The sequence below is a fragment of the Callorhinus ursinus genome, unplaced genomic scaffold (genome assembly GCF_003265705.2).
Source record: "Callorhinus ursinus isolate GAN/ISIS: 27379988/994484 unplaced genomic scaffold, GSC_fseal_2.0 scaffold84, whole genome shotgun sequence".
Taxonomy (NCBI): Eukaryota; Metazoa; Chordata; class Mammalia; order Carnivora; family Otariidae; genus Callorhinus; species Callorhinus ursinus.
In genome coordinates, this window is record NW_027397146.1 from 555368 (window position 1) to 576700 (window position 21333).

General features: G+C 44.0%; 1 protein-coding gene across 6 annotated transcripts in view; it reads left to right on the forward strand.

The window, feature by feature from the left end:
- MTM1 (myotubularin 1) overlaps positions 1–21333 on the forward strand; it is a 95420-nt gene that overhangs the window by 18392 nt on the left and 55695 nt on the right. For 4 of the 6 annotated variants that reach the window (XM_025862798.2, XM_025862797.2, XM_073887871.1 and 1 more), the window contains exons 2-4: positions 5546–5618; positions 7881–7953; positions 9697–9791. In XM_025862798.2, the coding sequence (XP_025718583.1) occupies positions 5556–5618; positions 7881–7953; positions 9697–9791 (231 nt within the window). In that variant the 5' untranslated portion in view covers positions 5546–5555. The remainder of the gene's footprint in view (positions 1–5545; positions 5619–7880; positions 7954–9696; positions 9792–21333) is intronic. The other 2 variants (XM_025862802.2, XM_025862801.2) reach the window with 1 other exon arrangement.

The following is a 21333-nucleotide window of genomic DNA, read 5'->3' on the forward strand; positions in this document are numbered from 1 at the left end:
TTCTCAAGGCATCCTTTTCATATTCTTGCCTCCTCGGTGGTCTGTAGTCAAAGCAACTTTAATGCAAAAATCAGAATAAGTTAATTTAGTAAATTCTGTGTATACAGGCACTCCAGGTACCTAAGGGAATTCTTGAGTACTTCTCATTGGGGGTGACACTCCCCCTAGAGGCCAAATTGGAAATGGGGGGTGCTTTTATTTTAGTGTAATGTATTGAAAAATACATTATTTAAACAAATTTTTTAGGGGCGCCTGGGTGGCTCAGTTGGTTGAGCTTCCAGCTCTTGGTTTTGGCTCAGGTCATGGTCTCAAGGTCCTGGGATCGTGCCCTGAGTCTGCTTGTCTCCCTCTCTTTGCCGTTCCTCCTCGCGTGTAACACCTTCTCTCTCTCTCTCTCTCTCTCTCTCTCTCTCAAATAAATAAATCTTAAAGTAAAATTTTTAAAAGAAAAATGCATTATTTTATCATAAATCACTGTCCTTTTGTTTCTCCTTTATACTAGAATTTAGGCACTATATTGATTTTTTGTTGAAATTGTGTGTAGGTTGATAATATCTATGGTTTTCATTTCAGGCTAGCAAAGGGGGCTTTACGGGAATTTGCTTTAATAACAAAGGGAGCATTGGGTCTAGTGGTATTAAGCAGCACTGTCCTAAGTATGTGGCTTTTTTTTTTTTTTCCAAAACAGACTTCCAAGTAAAGAGAGCGCCTTCAGAAAGATTTGTATTTCTGGACCCAGAGGATGCTTGCGCACAACTTCTTGCTCACTGGCAGGCTTTAGAAGTGGGTTTTCAGACTGGGTAGCTTTCCACAGCTTTCAAGGGAGCCTCCAGAGAAAAACTATCTTTAAACTTCATTTACACGTCAACACAGAGTAAGAAAGCACACTGAGTAAAATCCAAACAAGGCCTGCATACCTTTTATCACTGTACATGGGAAGTTCGCCTAGACCACTGATTGAGGGCCATTGATCTCCAGTCAGGTGACCATGGGAACTAGAGCTTCCATTGGAATTTAGATTTTGCTTACAAAGGCCCTATGAGGTGGAGATCGAAACTGTTTTCTAATTCTACTGCTTTGAGATGTATATAATAAGGGCAAAGATGGCCCACCTTTGTTTGAAAGTGTTTATAGTTATGTCTGCTGCAGGTGTTTTGTGGAATTCTGTTTTTCATATGCAACAGCGAGGGGAACAGGTTCTTAGTCTGGAAGCAGGGTATGGGGGAAGAGGTTTCCCTACCTGAATTTGGAAGGTCTGTTTCAGGGGAAAAGTCTATAGTGGAGGCCAGCAGCACTCCAGTTCTTGGTGGTGCAAATTGCTTCAAAGCAGCATAAGTTAGTGCTGCCACTCTGCTACCCAGAGCCATCCTGCCTTGAGCATCTTGATTGGCCAAGGATTTGCTCTACCATTTTCTTAAGGTTGCATGAACTTCTGGCTTAAATGAAATACTGGGTGAACAACGGTTCAGGTCTTGGGCCAGCTCTGTATTGCCCAGTCCATTTATTCATGTAACCAGCACTTACTGAGTCCCTGCTGGGTGCCAGGCACCGTCAAAAGATGCTGTAACTGCAGCGGTAAGTGCAACAGACCAGAATCCCCATCTGCTGGAGGCTTGTATTCTGCTGGGGGGAGGCAGACAGTAACAACGGGTTATCTGAAAGGTGGCAGGTGCTAGGGAGAAGAGACGGACAGAGAGAGGCAGAGAGAGAAGGGTGGAGGGTGGGAGACAGATGGGGAAGAGAGCTGAGGAGGACAGTGTAGGAGGGGCAAAGAGTGTCACCATGAGACCTTTGAGTTTAGTTGTCTTGTGACTTTCACATTTGATTTATTAAATAATGCCACCTTCATGTAACTTTATTTGAAGGAGTTTGGGGCCCCCAATGATTGTTTGCCTAGATGAGTTGAGTTTTCCTAACTACTTCTTAGTCTAAAACTCCATTTCTGCTGGGATTGGCACCAGTCACATCCAACGTGGTTTCTTCAAAATAGAGACACTTGGAAGCACTTTTCCCTGGGTGGAAAGGACACTCTGGTGTTAGTGCAGAGGCCTAGGCTAGAGCTGACCTGCCATTAACGTGCACCGGTCCTTTTCACACATCCTCTGGGCTCTTCTGGTCATCTCTGTCATAGAGGATTGGGCTGAAAGCATGACAAAAGTTTTTTTCACGATCAAAAATGAGAGATATCTACCTTTGGTTAGATTCCTGTAGTGTGTGTGTGTGTGTGTGTGTGTGTGTGTGTGTGTGTGTGTAGATAGATATAAATAGATATAGGAATTAAGTTTCAATTTCACTTTAAAGCCAGGGTAGCCCAAATTCAGTGTTTTTTTAGATAAAAAGGATGAAAACTCGATCTTTAGGGGTCCTGGGGCAAAATGTAACCAAAAGGGTATTTTCATGTACTTTTTAAAGAGAAGCTTTATAACTAGGTCATCGCTGGCCATGCACTATCCCTGTGCTAGTTAACTTTCTAGCTAGTATTTATAGGGTCAAGACTAATTTGTAGAATAATCTTTTACAGGGTCAGCATTCAATAAGTATCCTTTCATAATTGAAAAAAAATGCTAATAATTTGTTAATGTATATACCAGAACCCTGTTCTGAGCCCGTCCCATGTATGTATTCATTTTGCCCATCTGTGCTGCAAAAACACAGAGATAGTAGCAGCTGAAGGCCTGAATAGTGGGAAGGTTGAATCACCCGCCCAAGGTCAAATAGTGAGTTGCAGAGTCAGGATTTGAATGGAGTTGGCTCTAACATCTGTGCTCTCCATCATCATGCTGTTCCAGCTTCTGTGCATCAGGGGTCAATTGGAACCATTCACCAGAAAGGTTCACCTATGACATTTTAAAGCAAACCTCATGGAACTGACCCATGTTACTTGGACCCCTGGATTTCTCAGATTTGTGCTTGATCCAACTTTTAATAATAGCAGTTTCTGGTGAAACTCTAAAGTATCAGGACGTTAGACCTATTACAGTTGACCCTTGAACAAAGACTGCGTATTACATTGAGCCTTGAACAACATGGGAGTTAGGGGCCTTAGCCCCCCACGCAGTTGAAAATACACATGTAAGTGTGTAGACATTTGATTAGCACATATTTTTTTATGTTGTCTGTGTTACATACTGTATTCTTACAATAAAAGCGAGCTAGAGAAAATGTTTTTAAGGAGATCATAAGAGAAAATAAACTTACAGTACTCTAAAAAAAAATCTATGTGTAAGTAGACCCACGCAGTTCAAGCCTTTGTTGTTTAAGGGTGAACTATATATGATTCCTTATATAAAATGTCCAGAATGGGCAAATCTGTAGAGATAGAAAGCAGATTTGTGGTCACTTAGGGTCAGGAGGAGTGGGGAGTGATACATGACTAATGGGTACAGAGTTTCTCTCTGGGGTGCTGACAATGTTCTAACGCTGATGCTGGGGATGGCCGTACAACTGTGGGTATACTCGAAACCATTAAATTGTACACTTGAGAAGGGTGACTTGTGTAGCTAGTTGTTATATCTTGTTAGGTAGTTAGAAATAAGGGGGATGTGAGGACTTTCCTCTGTTATATTTAGTTCATTTTAAATTGAAGTTTCTTATTTTACTTTAAAGATTTTATTTATTTACTTATTTGAGAGAGAGAGAGAGAGGAGAGGAGAGGGAGAGGGACAAGCAGACTCTACACTCAGTGAGGAGCCCGACACAGGGCTCAATCTCACGACTCTGAGATCGAGACCAGAGCCGAAATCGAGTGGGACACTCGACTGAGCCACCCAGGTGCCCCTAAATTGAAGTTTTTTTAAATGAGGATTGAAAAATATAGGAAGAGTCCTCTTCCTTTTATGACTTATAAATACGAACAGGAAAGTGAAGACTGAATTGACTGTATACCCCAGCATTTTGAATTTCTTATATTGACTTGACAGTAGTAATTTAATGTTTTTTGAAAACATTGACTTATATTATTAAAATGTTTTAAATACTATAGTATCTGATTATTAAAAAGTAATTTTATATCTGTTACTGAAGAAAGTCCCTCAAGTATATAATCTTGTTTAGTACATAGAATAATTTTAGGGCAGAAACATCTGACTTGCTCTCACTAGTCTGTCTCCTCCATTCTGCTGTCTCTGAGAATAATGAGTTATTTTGCTTGGATTTGAACTTGAGGTTAGAGAGGTCTTTTGAAGCTATTTTTTCTAAGCTTTTATCTGAATTTCACTCATTTTTAAATTATTAATTTTTCTAAAAAGTTATTTCTAATTTTAGATTGCGCTACTTCTTAATAGTTGCAGGTTTAAGTTTATAAAGAAGCGTTTTATTTTGCCATAATTTTTAATTTTTAAGCCTCAGGGTAGCACCCTAAGTCCATTGTTTTTAGGATTTGGTGAACCAAGGTACTAGCTCACCCCATCATGTTTCACAGTATTGTGTATCTTGTACATAATCATTCATTGACCAAATAGTTATGAGGGCCAGCTGTGTGCCAGGATGCAGCCGTGACCTAGATGGATGCCCGGCCTTGCCCTTGGTGAGTCTTAATCTTGTAAGAATGTCCTCCTGTAGCTGTCCTTGCCTCATTATCCTGGTGGTTACCCTTACGCGCATCTTTGTCACCTCTCTTGGGCCTTACTTATGGACAGTGATTGGCACTGTGCAGCTATCACATCTCTAGGTTTTGCGCCAAGGTGTGTTAATATTAGCCATGCTAGATTTTGTGTGGTTGCTTTTTTAATGAGCCTGGCAAAAAAGATCCCATAAATATCCACAGTCACCTAGTTGATGTGGTTCACCTCCCAGTGACTTCATACAGATCTCTTTGTGTCATTAACTTTGAGAAATAAAATAACTAAAGCATCACTTAGTTTTCTGTTGTTGCAATAGTCTTCGCAAGTCTAAATCCTTGCATTAAAATACTGTGTATGTTCTGAATACGATGCTTTCATTTATGCCTGAATTGTGATGAATATGCATTATTTAAATGAAGTATAAACTTTCCCTGGAAAATACTGATCAAATCAAATCTTGCTAATTTGATTTCCATCAAGTCCATGCCACTTTAAATTGCCTCAATTTGGAGAAGACTGAATTCTTAAAGGCGAAAAGAGTGTGAGTTCAGTTGTCTACCCTTTTTACCAATCTGCTTGGCTGCTTCTAAATGATCTTTAAAAATTAAGAAGTGTGGAAATTTGAGGACTGGTGCACAATTACTAAACAGTGCATTTTTTGAGATGACAATTTGAACGCTATGAATAACCATTCTGGGGGTATGTGTAGTGTCTCCCACTGAGCTCCCCCAAGTACACTTAGCTGCCCTTTTCTGTTCTTGCCCAGTTCCCTATATATTTGTTGGAGCTCTTTCACGTGACCTGTGCTGTGTGCTGTGGTGAGTCCCTTGTGTGTCTCGTTCTCCCTGGAGACTACTACGGAAATGGGGCCTGTCGAGTGTAGTACCATTTGTTCTCAGCTGCAATATTTAAACCTCAGATGCCGCATTGTTGGAAATTGCATACAAAATCTGCTGATATTGAATGTTGTCTTTTTTTGCTAGAGTTTCCAGTATGGCTTCTGCACCAACTTCTAAATATAATTCACACTCCTTGGAGAATGAGTCTATTAAGAGGGTAAGTTTTCAGATTTAATTTGTACCCCTTTCTCTGCATTTCTCTTCTCATATTTGCATATTAGGTGTCATTTCAGGCTTATTGAATATTTAATTTCATTATTCACATAATGTACGTTCTTCAGTATATGTGGTTTTCTTTAATATTCTACCTTGTTCCAGAAAAGAGAGAATGCCATATATGTGTTAAGTAAGTTTTGCATTTGTAAATCCTTTCACGTAACTTCATTTTTGAGAACCTTTGTTTTGTGAACTGCTGCCAGACATTATATTTAAGATACTAGGCAACATCTGGGCCTTAAAAGCTTTCTGAAGGAGATATTAGAAGGCCAAGGCCCACTGAGCAGGCTCTCACACCTTCCTAAATATTGGCCTTATTTTCTAATTATGATGATAAAATAGTTGTATGAGTGAAATGAATACAGTGTCAAGAAAAAATTGTTCAGAGTATCGAGGAGAAAATTGTGTAATTAGAGGGCGATTTTGCAACATATATTGAAAGCAAGGGGCGGATTTAAAATAAGCTTTATTCATGGCCCTTTGAAGCCTTGGATGCATTTACCAATTATCCACCAGAAAGGTTCATTTACACTCCCACCAGCAGTGTACAGGGATGCCTAAGCAATCAGAAGGGAGCCAACTAGTGTTTTTTAATTTGTAGCTCCCTGAGTACTAATGAGGGTGACCTTTTTTTAAAAAATAGTGTTTATTATCCATTTGTATTTCTTTCTTGAAGTGGCTGTTCGTATCCTTTGACTGTTTGCTTTTTGGTGTGTTTCTATTGATTCATAAGTGTTCTTTACATATAATGATAATCAGCTCTTTATAATATACATTACAGGTCTTTTTCCTAGCTTATTATTGGCCTTTTTATTATATTTGTGGCATTTTGATTTTGAAATACAGAGGTTTAAATTTTTTATGTGATCACATCTATCAGTCTTTTGCATTTCGTATTTTCTGCTTTGGGTGTCATGTCTACAACGACCTTTTTCATCCCCAAGATTTTATAAGTTTTAATTGTATTTTGGTATTATCATTATGGTACAAGGATCAGTTCTAAACACAAGAGTTACTTCATGGAGCTAATTGTAGGTCCTTGTGGAATATGACTCTAATATAAAGTATATCCTATGTTAATCCCATGTTATCCGTGTTAATCAAACATCTGTTTCCCTAATTTTGTGGTTGAATTGTACTTTCTTCTCCTGGCCCCGAACTGTGGTCCTTAAAAGGTATACTGAGTATTACATTTGCTCGTTATACTTGTTTTTGGTTAGTGAGGGGCAGCGTTAAAGGATGCTGGTGATTTCTTCCCAGTCGTACCATTTATATAAGTTGTGTGGTTTCGCTCCCCATGGGGGAAGGCATTCCTGGCTGGCAACAATTGGTCTTGCCCTCCTAGTTAAAATGCTTAGCTTACAAGTACTAAAACATTGAAAATTGGTTAGGAATTTTCATTTTTGTGCCTGAATAAAAATGATAAAACCATTAAAAATCCAGCAGAGCACCCAACTTTGACAGCTTATGTCTTACTTAAATACACAATTCACAGTTCTCTTATTGCATAATACTTTACATTTGCATAGCCCTTGATAATTCACAGAAGTGTGCTTGTGCATTTTGTTTCACTTAATATTCACAAAAACCCTCTGTGGGAAGTATATACTAACTTTGCACACGAAATGATTGCCCTCCTAGTTAAAATGCTTGACCGCCCTTTCCTCTTTATATAGTGACCTATGCGAGGAAGGATCTCAGTAAAATAAGAAACCTAATATGTTAAGAAGTAACATATGGGAAGATTCTGACATTATGGGAAGATTCTGTAATTACGGTTGTTCAGTTAAGGCCCCCTTGAAATGAAATTTTCATTTCCGCTGTTAACATAAGATGACTAAATATTTAGTATGGAAAAAAATGCCAAAGTAGGCGTGTGTCTATAGAATATGCTTAATACTGACTTTTTATCACTTTTCTGAACAGTGTTCACTGTAAAGCTCCTGGAAGGGGTATTTAAAAATTAATATTGAAAAGTGTGCTAATGTTATTTACGGACTAAAAGTTAACACAGCTAATGAATATTGATGCTAAGTTGTATTTTTTGGTCGTTTGTTTTTTTCTGTGCCACTTTTCTATAATGATAATTATCACTCTAATTTTTTTTCTTTACAAAGTGCATTTCTGGTTGGTTGTGTTCCAGGTTGCTTAAAAATCTGTGCAAATGTAATGTCATTCCTTTGATGCCCTGTTTCGTTTCCAGACTTCTAGGGATGGAGTTAATCGGGACCTCAGTGAGGCTGTTCCTAGACTTCCAGGAGAAACTCGCATCACTGGTAAGGGTCCTGTGAAGTTAGGATTTGCATCACTTGATGAGAGTCCCAGCAGGATCAGGTGGCTTCAATCCCTCTTTCTCTTTAGAACTCAGATTTAGGTATATAGGCCAGCTTTGTTTAAAAGTGTTAACATAAGGAGAACTCTCTGCATTAGTTTCTTGATCAGAGTTCTTTGAAGAGTTTCATGCTATCCAGGATAGTAATATTTTCCCCTCTGTACCCAAGAGTGAGAATTATTTTGGGGGGAAAAAAAAGTGGATTCTCTCTCGAATGTCCCTTATTGGAGCTCTAAGCTCTCATGATTTGAGGTTATAAGAACCAAGTAATAGTAAGGTTTTCCAGCCTAGGATGTATGCCTTAAAATGATCAACCTAAAGACTTAACGTCTAAATAGTCTTCTCTTTGAAATATAGGAGACCATATTGGTTTATGATAGCTTTCGTTTGTCCGATAACTGGAGTTAGTAATATTGACGCAGTATTTCGATTGCAGACTTATCTTTTTCATGATAAATTCATACTAAGAGGAAGGGATCTACTTTGGAAGGGCCAGATCATCCTGGCTTAAGAATACAGGAGCATCTGACAACTTCTAAGCCAAATGCTGATGTTGTGGGCATTCGCATTTTATATTAGGGCCAACACCCTTGCCTCAGATTACCATGTATTGGGTGGTGATACAGTTACCATCGTTTCAGGGAACCTTTTGGTTTGTTCACTAAGGTCTGGGTTGTTTAGCTTCAATGGCTAAAACATGGTGTAAGACGTGGTGCCTTTGTGAATTAGTTAGCCATGCACCATGAGAAACTCTTCCATGTCCACAGACTTGCACACGATGCTAGTCTTGAAAACCAGTGGCATGTGTCCATCCCAAATTCTGGATAAGAGCAAAGAGGATAGCTTACTTTGGGTGGCCTTCATATATGAAATTTTGGTGCTCTGCATCAGCATCAGAAGCTTAACTGAGGTAGTCCTGTATTGAATTAGCATGAGGTCGCCTTACTGGGTACTTTTCATTTAGCACCCGAGGAGAAAGGGATTTCAAAATTGTTAAAAAGAATTAAAAGCCGTTAACACATTCAAGGACATCCTTGAAAGATAACAGAAAGATCTTTTTATGATAATAAATTAAGTCTCCTGATTTAGTCTCTCCTTATGTTTGAGTCTACTAAAGATGTACTATTCTCTTGGCCATCTGTTTTCTGTCCCTTAAATGATCGAAATGAATCTAGCTAAAAACTCTTCTCTGGACTATTAGAAAGAATAGACTGTAGGAATATTTCTACCACTGACGTTTGTTTATTTAAAACATCATGATGTTTGCATGATTAGAGGTTGGCCAACCTCAAACCGTAGCTGGCGGTTAGTCCACAAGACTGTCCTGCCTGAACGGCCGTCCTCTAATTGAAGTAGCTCCGTAGTTACCTTTACAACCACTGGGGGTAGCGGCAGCAGTCCCCGCCTTCACTTCTGCTCTCTGGCTATTACCACCTTGCCCTCGGTGGTGCCAGCATTTTGGTCAAGCTCAGGGAAGCAGTGCCGGTGCCTGGAGGTGACCTTTGGTCCCACTTGACCTGGCACGGTAATGTAGAAACGTGGCCAGTGCCCGCCTTTCGACCTTTCCAGGGATCTTTTTTTTACTGTAGTTATTCTTAGCCACATAGTTGATATTAAATGAGTGCCATTTGTTGTGTATCTTGGTATATATTTCCATTATTTTAGGGTACTTTTTTTATCTTAATAGACAAAGAAGTTATTTACATATGTCCTTTCAATGGCCCCATTAAGGGAAGAGTTTACATCACAAATTATCGTCTTTATTTAAGAAGTTTGGAAACGGTAAGTAGAATCTAAGACCATAAAGATGACCCTAACTGTTAAAGATAATGCTAAACTGTGTCTCTTCTACCTGGCAACGTTGCCTGTGGATCAGATTAACATGGGGGATGTATTTGCTTCTCGGCTCTTAATTTTTGGCTTATGCAAAGCTCATTTACCACTAACACCTGTGTACGTAGGAATAGTGTGGATTTAAAAAGAAGTTTTAGCCCTCAGAACATTGGGGAGGCGTTGGTAACTGGACCCATTCGCTAGTTTGGAGAAGTTAGTAGAGAACAGTGGTTCTTTACCAGAAGCACAGACGAGAACCACATGGGGTGCTTAACAGACACTACAGATGCCCTAGATGTCCTGTGTCACAGTGTCCAGGCCTGTGGTCCAGGTATAGTTGTAAGTTTTAAGACTTCACAGAGGAGGATGCTGATGCAAATCCCTTGTTAAGGCCCATGGCTCTAGAACTTTCCAAGTGGTCAATCACAAAGTACTAGATAGTGGTTTAGCACTAGGATGCCTATGGTGTGGCTTAGTGCCAATCTCCCTTTTCATTCCGTGGCCATGAAATGTGTGCCATAGCATTTCAAGGCATGTAGCACTGATGGAACCATGAGATGGGGACGAGGTGTTCCCGAAGGGAAGGGATGAGTGAAGAGCTGCATGGCTGTCGCCGAAGGACCTACGGTACATACAGCGGGTCGCCGTTGTCCAGGCCAGCCTGAAGGGGCAGCTGTATTTGGGGGATGGGCCAAGGAAGAATGGATAGGTCCAGGGTATGTGGAAGAGTAGCCCAACAGCAGTTTATACACAGGAGATGTAAAGAATGTTGGGGGAATGTAGTTTTTGTGTCATTGCTTTTACCCCATAATTTCCTTAGGACTGTGTTATTGACAGCTTGTCCTGATTAAATCGAGGCATATGACTAAGAAACTTGGGCCACATGGTGGTGGTACATCTAGATGGAGTTATAGACTGTGGATTAAAGCCTTGATACCAACCAGGAAGGGCGGTAACGAATGTCTTGCTGTATAGGGCCCCTCCTCTGCAGTGTGTCTAATGCAGTGCAGTTGAACCCACAGGAAGTATGCATGTCCCATATGTGAAAGACTGCAAAGTAGCCAATGTGCTAGACTATGCAGTTGCGATTTGAAACTGTCTTAATGGACTAGGATATTGGAGGGAAACTAAGGATACATTTCATGTAGATAACATTTACTTTATACAAACCTGTTGTACCAACAAAGGACGGAGGAGGTCAGGTCTGTCTTAATAGAGGGGCTCAAGCTTATTTGATCCAGTAATTGGGCATGATTGATGACAAAGTTAATATCCCTGTAGGCTTAACTAACAAAAGTATAATATAATGGCCAGCAAAATGAGACTGTAGTCCCATCTGAAGTGTCGTGTTCAAAGCCAGGTGCCGTGTTTTAAGAGGGACATTGGCAAACCAGCGAGGGTTCAGACAGAGGGAACCAGGCTTGTGAAGGCGCTGCAATATGAGCGATGATTGAAATAAGTGTTGATGTTTCATCTGAAGAAAAGACGGAAGGGAGGCATGACAGAGCTAGCTACCTTGGAATGTCTGAAGTGCCTTCTGTGGAGCAGGGATCAGACTCATTCTTTACGGCTCCCAAGGGTCAAATTGAGACAGATTGAGAGATTTTATGCTAATATATGCAAGAGTCATCAAAAATGAGAATTAAAGCAAGTGTTACAGTGCCTTTCCCCTCTGAGACTCTTGGCTTGTTGGCCGGCCATGCAGGCCTGGTTCCATTTTATGCTGTCACTGATGATGAACTGGGGAAATTTTTAAAACTGTGATGCCATGGCAGGATTGTATGATCTCAACTGCATAAACCAAGCAAAACCTGTCTGTAGAAAAGAGGCCGGAAAGAAATAACAGCAGGCGTGTTAGTACTTGGGAGATCTGGAGAGTGGACTTATGCATGCTCTGTTTTCTCCCCTCCACTTGGAATGAGCACGTGGGACTTTTGTAATTAATTGGGGAAGCACTTAGCAAGCTTTAGTTGGTTTTCATATGGCATAGTAGAAGGTGGGGATTAGCACCGAATGGGTATATAAAAGGCCCATTGGACACCGACTACTAACTTGTTTCTTCTTCCACTGTTTTACATAAACATTTTGACCAATCGGCTATAACATTTAGTCCAAGTATAAAAGCAAGAAGCTAATGGCAGAAAACATCCTATAAAGAAAGCCACGTAAGTGGTTATGCAGAAGCCTCAAAACGTAGTCATCATAGTGTTTCTTAAAGCCCTAAATAAGAGCATCAGTTGTGGATTCTGCTGCACACTGTGTGTTTGACAAAGAGCTATCCTGTTATTGGCATTTTGAAGCGGACACCTGTTGGTTTCAGGTAGGTAAACACTGCTGCAGGAGCGCGGTCTGACACGGGAGTCCGCTGTCCCACTTCGTTGAGGTGTCAAGGGCAAGGTTTCCTGCCTGCCCCGTTCCCCAGGACAGTAGAAGCACAGTGGTTGTTTCCTTAGACTGTCACTGTGGCCCTCCTGCGTGGTCATCCCCCCTCTACTCTGCCCTGCATGCTGCCTCCAGAGTGATCCTCCTTAGAACTAGGCCGGCCAGCTTACTTCTCCAGTCTAAAACTCTCATTGGCTCCCTGTGGCCCACAGGATAAAATCCACTCTCCTTTACATGGCATAAAAATCCTTGTGACTTCTCTTGCTTCAACTCCCGCCACTGCTGCCCATGCTGTTTGTCCAGACCCCACCTCAACAATCATGCCCTCTTCGGAGCCTCCTCCAGCTTCCCGTGAAGGAGCCCCTCCCTCTTCGTGTCCTCACAGCCTTTTCCCACGCCTCTCTGTTAGCGCTTAGTGCTCGTGAGCACCCCGCCCCCCCCCCCCCCCTCGCCAACTCCCCCCCGTCGCCAACATGCCCTCTTTCCTTCCCATGTTTGTTTGTTTCTCCTGAGCACTTGCCTCCGCCTCCTATTTTATACATGTCACTGCTTCATCTTGTTCCTTGGCTGTCTGAGGACAGGGATGCTTGTCTGTCTGTCTTCCCCCGACGCCCCCCACCCGTGTCCCCTCAGTGTGGAGGGCAGAGCCTGGCACATTGAAGATGTTCAGTCGGGCTGCTGAACGAAGGAACTCTGGTCTTTTTTATTTGCTGCCATATGTCTTTGGCCTTTACTAATGCTGAGTCCTTTTGATCCTCCGTGCCTAGCTAGCACAGTGTCCAGTAGACAGTAGGCACTCAGTAAAAACGTACTCTGTGAGTGAACTCGGGAGGGAGCAGGCTTCATCGCTGTGGCTTGACTGCCATGCGGACCTCACTAAATTGTGGCATCTCGAATACCAACCTTGTTTCTGGAGTTTGGAGATGTCATAGCCCCCTTTTGACCTTGAGGGTGCTCAGGAATTTGGCGGGGGCACTGTAGGCATGGAATACCCTGGTAATCTGTAGACTACCAGGGGGAAGACTGCTTCAGCTTCCTTTCCAGGAACACTTTGGGTTCAGCTGCTATAGTGGGTGAGAAAGGCGAAGTAACCCTTTGTTCGTTCATGCGCTCATAACTTTATTCCAGAACCTTCGGCAAGCAGCACGGTGAACTAACGCCGAGCTTGGTGAGCGACGCCGAGGCGAGTAATTGGGGTGAACTATGCCAGAGCCTGCAGTGGTTGCAAAGTGCTGCGAGGTTCTGAGGGAGACGGCGATTAGCCGAGTGATGAGTCCTAGCGTGCTTTGTAGAGGAGGTGATATTTGAACTGAGTCTTGAAGAATGGTAACAATTTCCTGGACAGGAGGGGAGAGAGGGAGGAGCATATCAGGTAGAGCGGTTCCCTCGCACTTGTGTGACGATAGGGAGAAGACCACATACTGTGGAAACAGCTGAGTGGTCTGTTGGAGCTGGAGCACAGGGTGGAGGGGGAGTGGGGTGGCAGGAGATGACGCCGGAAGAAGAGTCCGCCCCAAGAGTCTCGCAAGTCACGGGTCAGCAGTGCGCACCTTACGGGGAGGACCACAACGTGTTGGGTGTGGGTTTCTGGAAGGGACGTCCAGTTGCAGTGTGTCTGACGGATTAGGGAGGGAGACTGGAGGCAGGGAGAGCAGTGGAAAAGTTAGTTGTCCAGGTGGGCAGCCAGGGCCTCGCACAGTTGTCTTTGCACCAGGAGGAAGAGCACAGAAGGTTCAGGAGCATGGGGTGGCCGTTTGTAGGCGGGAGTCAGAGGAAGGACTTGAGTCAAGAATGATGCCTGTGATCCTTTGCCTTTGAAATGGACCTCACTGGAGAAGGAACACGTCGGAGATGAGTCCCCGGGGATTCTTGGAACATGTGGACTTAATAACTATACAGCCACCGAGTGGAGAAGTCTCCGAAGCATTTGGAAACGTGACTCTGAAGCTCGTGAAGTTGTTAGCACGTCAGTGTTGGTGAAAGCCGCATACATCCACGCGATTACCTGAGAAGAAGATGTGACAAGGAGATGCGCACTGAGGCGCATGAACATTCTCCCGGGGCGGGGGGTCGGGGGGGGGAGCCCCAGGGCCAACTGAGAAGAGAAAGCAGGGGCGGTGGGAGCAGGAGAAAATCTGAGCAAAGGCTTTGGTGGAAGTCGGTAGAAGAGAAAAGACTCAGAAAAGAAGGGAGGGGACCACGGACGGAATGCTGCAAGGCTCAGCAGGATAGAGAATGAGCAGAGGCCACAGAGGGTGGTCATTAGGTCCCAGGGAGCCCCGGTGGGAACCCATTCAGTGGAGAGATGCTAGTCTGATTGGTCTCTTGCTCCTCCTTCCACCTCCCAGGGGTCTGCTCTGCCCCAGGGCTTCCTCTGCTCCCCGGCAGCATCCTCTTCTGTCAGGAGAACGCCGCCTGCTGGCCGCGCTCCTTTCCACACGCTGTCCCCCATCCGGCCACAGCTGACAGAGCCATCCCCTGGTCACCCCGGGCTTTCTTGGGTTTCAAGGGCTGCCTTTCTTCTGGCCCCTTTCTCTCTCTCTTTTTTTTTTAATACTTACTTATTTTTGCGAGTGAGAGCGGGGTGGGGGGAGGGGGAGAAGGGACAGAGGGAGAGAATCTCCAAACGGACTCTGCACATAGCATGGAGCCTGACGCCAGACTCGATCCCATAATCCATGAGATCGTGACCTGAGCTGGAAGCAAGAGTCCGACGCTCAACCCACTGAGCTACCCAGGGGCCTACCCCCTTTCTCATTCCTTACTGCCTGCTCAAGACCGCTGGGCTTTTTGCCTCCCATCCCAGATGTGTGGGCCAAGGTGGGAGTCTTCAGCTCCTTCTCCCTTCCCACGCCCTTCTGGTGTTCCTACTTCTCGGGCTGGTGCTGCTCGTCTCCCAGTGGCCCTGGGATCCCTGCCCCTGTCCTCCTTTGTGCCCCACCCTAGTCCAAGGTCTTGTCCCGGGCCATCGCAGGGGCCACACGTCGGCCTCCCTGCCTGCAGCCTCTCCCCACTCCTCTCTCTCTGGCTCTTTATAGTCGCACCATCCCCGTGCTCAGAAACTCCCCGTGGCTCCTTTCCTCCCTCATGCCCTATGCCTTAGCCAGGGGGTTAGGGACGCGGCACCTTCCCACCTCTCTCCTGTGTGCCCACCCCACGCTCCAGCTCAGGTGCCCTACTCACCGACCCCCTAACAAAACCCTCTGCTTTCTCCTCTGGACCTTTCTTCAAGCCATTTTTTTTTTTTTTTTCCACCTAGAGCACCCATCCATCCCCACCCCATTTGAAAACTTATTTTGAAATACTTAAGATAGGAAGTTTATAAAGAATAACCTAAACATCTGTGGATCCACCACCCAGCTGAAGAAACCCCATCTCCCCTTCACCCCAGAGGTAATCCCGTTTGAAAGTGGGTATTTCTCGCTCCCGGTCACTCCACACAGCCCTAAACTAGAACGGACTGTGGCAGATGTGTGGTAGCTAGAGGAATGGAGGCTTTTAGGCCTTCCAGCTGAGTGAGGCTGATGAGATGAGAAACGTGTTGTGCACACGCCTTTCATTTTCTGACAGTAAGTCAGAAACAGTATGTTCTTCCTGGATTCAATTCAAGGAGAAATCTCTCTAAAAGGTAGGAACATACTGATTCCATTCTTCAGGCAGAGTGTTACCCAAAGATTCTTTAGTACCATTTAAGACCCTCTATAAAGATGGAACACACATTCATCTGTAGTTCATAAAGGTATTTCTTTGAGGGACGAGAAAAATGAGGTCTGTTTACTTAGCTTTTCGATGGCTTATCAGTGTATAGACAGGGCTTGGAGAATTAAGATGGATGGATGGCTTGTGTGTCAGTCAGACTCTGTCTCTCAAATATTCGGTTCTGAAATGAGCTTTGAGCAGGTGCCAGGTATCATGCCACTTAGTAGCTGGGCATCTAACAAGTATGGCAGTGCTTAGCTTCCATGATCTCTCTCATTGGCTGCAACTGGAGCTGTGAGCCTTGAACACTGCCCTCTCCCGCTACGGACATTCAGAGCCAGATCTGTACTCTTTCCCAAAGGGGAGGCCCATCGAGTTCATTATGAGGATGACCGACAAGGATACCTGTAGTATTTTTCTTTTCATGAAAATACAATGGAGACTTTTTGAGATTGTCCTTCTTTAGGCTCTTCAGTCTAGTAGATTTAGCACCTCTTTTCATTTCAAGGGAGGTGAAATAATGCTAAAAAGACTATAATAAGACATCCTCATGTGTCTGAGTAGAACTTCGGTGGGAACATAGGATCCATACTATAGGTATTCTGTTAAACTTCAGTCTTGAGTCATCTCCTTATATTGCTGCTGCAAAATGAGTGCTGTTTTCAGGTGAAAACAATACCCCCTGAAACTTAGGTTCCCTTGCCCCTTATTGCCGTGTTGTTCCCAACTTGCCAGCCCCCAAACTTGAGAGTCTGTGGGTGACTGGGCCCTGCTCTGCAAGTCACATAGATTTAACTCATTAGTTCCTTTACAGGTGCAGGCTTTCAGACCTCAGGGTCTCCCCCTGCTTGGGCAATTCTTTTTAATCCCTAGTTGACTTCTCCCCCCATCCCGCACCGCATCACTGGCCAACCCCCCATGTCCTTCAGCTGGCCTCCTGTCTTGCTCTGCTGAACAGTTAAAACCCCTCCTCCCTGAGCTCCCAGAAACCGGCCCCCTCACTACCTGCTCCTGTCCGTTTTCACCCATGCGCTCCTCCCCATCTCCTCTGAGGGGAAGGGACTGGTTGCCTTTTTTCCAAAACAAAATTCCTCTACTTGAGCCTTGTCTCCTTTCCTCTTTTACTTCCTTCAGAGCCGTAGTGCCCCTGCCTTCGGTCATTCTGCATCTTCCATCTGTGATTTCCATTGGCTCTTTTGTCCCCACCCCGCGCTGCAGACCTGCTCAAGTCTCTGTGTCTTGGATCCCTGCTACCCCCTCTCCCCAAGAGTACCATCCTCTTTCTTTACCAGACTTCATTTCATTCTTTATTCGTTGACCATTTGAGAGGCCACTGTGTGCCAAGCACTGTGCCAGGCACTCGGATCTAGTGGTGTGCACGGCAGACATGGCCTCTCCCTCATGAAGCTTTCGTTCTGACGGGACCGACAGACACTGATCAGATAATCACACGCCGGGTATATAACAACAAGTTGTGCCGAGCGTGAGTAGCCCAGGAGCAAGTGGTATAGGAGTGTAGCTGTTTGAGGAGCCTGGGAAATTGTCCTGAGAAAATGATGTTTGACCCCTGGTCTGGAGAATGAATAGGAATTACCTAGATGCTTGGTAGGAGCTGGGTGGGGAGAATCAGCCGAGGGAACAGCGAGAGGCACCGAGACCAAGGGGAACATGAAAGGATGAGCCAGTGGTGGCTGGGTTTTGGGGGCCAGGAGAAAGGCGACGAATGACAGGAGGGAGAGGGGGTGGGGCCAGATGACTAAGGCCTTGTACACCCTTTCAGGATGGAGGTGTTTGGAGTTGAGCAGTGAGAAGTTTTGGACATGATTTAAGCAGAGGAATGATAGCATCAGATTGACTTTTGTCAGCGATCACCTGTGCTGCTGTGTGGAAGGCAGGCTCTGGGGGAGCAACAGTCCAATTAAAGAGACCGCTATGCTTGTTCCAGTGGTCCAGAGAAGTTGGAGAGGGCTTGACAGGTTCATGATTGATTTAAGAGGTAAATGTGCAAGATTGAAGGAGACGTCAAGGAGGACTCCTAGGTTTCCAGCTTTTGTAACTGGGCAGATGGAGCACCAGCCACTGAGAGAGGAAGACGGAATTTGGAGAGAGAAACATCATGTGGTTCGTTGTGGCCGTTTTGAGTTTGAGGAGCCTTTGGAATCTCTCTCCCGGTTCTGTAATTCCAGCTGCCTCCTGGTTATCTGTACTTGATTAATTTATCATAACCTCCAAGCTGGTGTATCTCAAAGTGACAGTGTTAATCTTTCTCCAAAACCCCTTTCTGGGTTCTTCACATCTCTTGTCTGGGTCTAAATCTGAGTCATTGCCGATGCTTCCCCAGGGGCTCGTTGTTTCCTTCTTTTGCTTCCCATCTAGGTCACTCCACTCTCGGGTTCTCCTACCTTCTCAACTTGCCCTAAGTCATTAGCTTCCAGGGTCCCAAGGAATGGGCGTCGTCCCTTCCTTGCTACTGCACAGGGCTCAGGACTGCCAAAGGAATCTTTAAAAAAGCGCTGCTCTGTCGTTGTGTCACCCTGATCCCAGCCCGGGGGTGCTCCCCGGGGAATTCCCCTGCCGTCCTATTTTAAGCCTGATCCACTTGTTTTTTGTTTTGTTTTGTTTTTTTTATATATAAAATCCCCATACTTTTCCACACGTGTAGCTGATGTCACTGTTAACTTGTTTCTGGAAGGTAAATCTACATCTGCTGTTATTCCATCTTATCTATAAGGATCATCTTTAACATTGCCATTGCACAGAACCTTCATGAGACCCAGTCAATAGGAAATTGTTCTGCCCTCTTCTGACCTCTCATCCCATTAGTCTGGACGTGGGTTTTGTCTTGCTGTGATGGCATCATGGCTCTTTGGGCACATGTGTCCTGTCTGCCATCAGGGCAACACTTGCATCTTATTTATCTCTGTGGTTCCTAGCGTCCAGTACGGTTTCTGCTACTCAGTATGCACTCAAGAGAGAGATGGTAAATGAATGCATCTTTTTTAGATTGTTCTGTTTACTTCTCAACTATTTTAGATCCTTAGAGGTACAGAATTTTGAGTTAGAATGGACCTTTGAGAACTCTTAAATATTTAATAATATTCAGATGGTAACAACTCAGGTTTCTACAGAGTTAATTTTCCTACTTCTGGATCTTCCAGTTTGGTCTGCTGGGTTATCTGATCTTGAACCTGTCATGGTCAGGGACGGGCTGGTTCTCCTCAGTTGTCCCATTTTCTGTTTTGTGTCGGATCAGGGTAATCAGAGCTATAAAATTTCCTCTACACAAGCACAAAGAACAGTAAGGTCTCATCTGTTTTGCTTACATTCTTGCTTCCATGTTGATCTTAGAGTATCAGACTTTTATTTAGTGTCTCATCTGTGTGTTTTTAGGTATAAGTTTGACATTTCGAAATACACTTGGACACTCCTAAATCTCAATCCAAACAGAACAGCTTTCCTGATGGTATGTTTTTAATAACTAGATTGTATTGAGAAGTAAACATGTTATAATATGCAGCTGCGAACGTACACAGTTACTGAGTAGTGTCTTTTTTTTCTCTAGGCATTTGGATTTTAGTCATGGGAGGTGTCTCACCCCATGGCAACAACTAAAAAATGCCTCCTTATGGGTACAAAGACAAAGACCTGTATGTGGCCGCTGGCAAGATCCGCTACATTTCTAGAGCACAGTTACGTCTTCCAAATGCTAAGATACTCTTTGTGATAACAATAATAAATAATAATAAATAATAATAAATTCCATTGTTTCCTAGCGACCATGTGACAGGCACCATGCCAGGTGCTTAAGTCCGTGATCTTTAATCATCCCTCCTTCGCGGGTAAATGTGGCTGAGAGGTACAGTAACTTGGGCAAGGTATCCAGCTAATAAATGTCAAAACTCCGTTTGACACCATGATAACCGTGCTCTCACGCTTTCTTCAGCTTTTTATTTTGAAATAATTATGGATGCTCAAGAACTTGGAAAACTAGTGCATTATCTAGCTTCTCCAATAACTGTATTGCTTGATCAAACCCAGGAAATGTGTGGCACCATACAGTTCACTAAGACTCTGACTGTACTTGAACTTCACCAGTGTTTCATGCACTCACTGTTTCATAGGTTTCTGTATATAATCCTGTGACATTTGATCCCATGTATAAAGTCATGGAACCACGCACTAGCAATCAAGATCTGTAACTGTTGCTGCCCGTTTATAGTCACACCCTCTTTTCCCGCACCCCTGGCAACCATTTCTCTGTTCTCTATCTCTATAATTTTGTCACTTCCAAAATGTCATAAATGGACTCCCTGCAGTACGTGATCTTTTGAAATTGGCCTTATCTACTACTCAGCATGAGGCCTTTAAGAGCCTTCCACGTCGTTTTGTGCATCCATAGTTCCTTGTTTTTTGGTACCTGAGTAGTAGTCCACGGCATGGATGCACCCCATTCTTATACTTTTTGAATTTCTAGAATACCCATGAGCTATATTTATATTCTATAAAGAAATGCTTACTTTTTGTATTGTACAAAGGAGAAGGATTTCAGGTAAAACTTAAACTTTATTTGTATCCCCCACAAGGAACATCTTCTAAAGGACAGAACCTCAATAAACAGCTTTAAAATATTTTCTTTATTATCAAAGTTATCACAGCACTCAAGAAAATACTGGACTTAAACAAATGTCTGTAGGCCTCCCTATCTTTGACCACATGAATATATATCTTACATTACTGTAGTCAGTGTAGTTTGTATGCTGCTTTTTTCCACTTAAGCTTGTTTTTCCATGTACTATAATTCTTTTCAGAGCTGCATGCTTAGTCCTTCAGGTTGACTCACGGTCATTTTCTCCACCCTGACGTCCCCCTCTGGCTCCACGGAGCATCTTCACACATGTAACTGTTGGTCCTGTTGTGCAGTAGCTGTAAGATAAGCCCTTAAGAATGCAGTTATGGAGGCAAAAGGGTAGGACCATTTGGCTCTTTTGATGTGTGTTCCCAGACCTTGGCTCAAATCTCAAACCTTCCCCATATTTACCAAGCAAGTTACGGAAGCTTTCCAAAGCCTTGATTGCCACATCAGGAAACGGGAATACTACACCAACATCCGGATTGGTTGGGAGGATAAAATCAGAAAGATGAGGCGTGCAGAGCCCCCACTGCAGCGCCCGGCACAGACAACTGACTCCGTATGTGGCGGCTGCTGACAGCTCGTGATGACTGGTGTGACGTCACGCATGCGATTCTGGCTTGCCGGCACTCGTACGGCCGGCCCCCTTGCACCCAGCATTGGATGAGGAATGATGGAGCGGCATCACTGTGCATCCAGGCCCTTCTCCTGAGGGAGACGCACCCAGGCCTCAGCTAGGCGCTACTTGCAGATGTTTGGTTTCTGGTGTGGGGAATACAG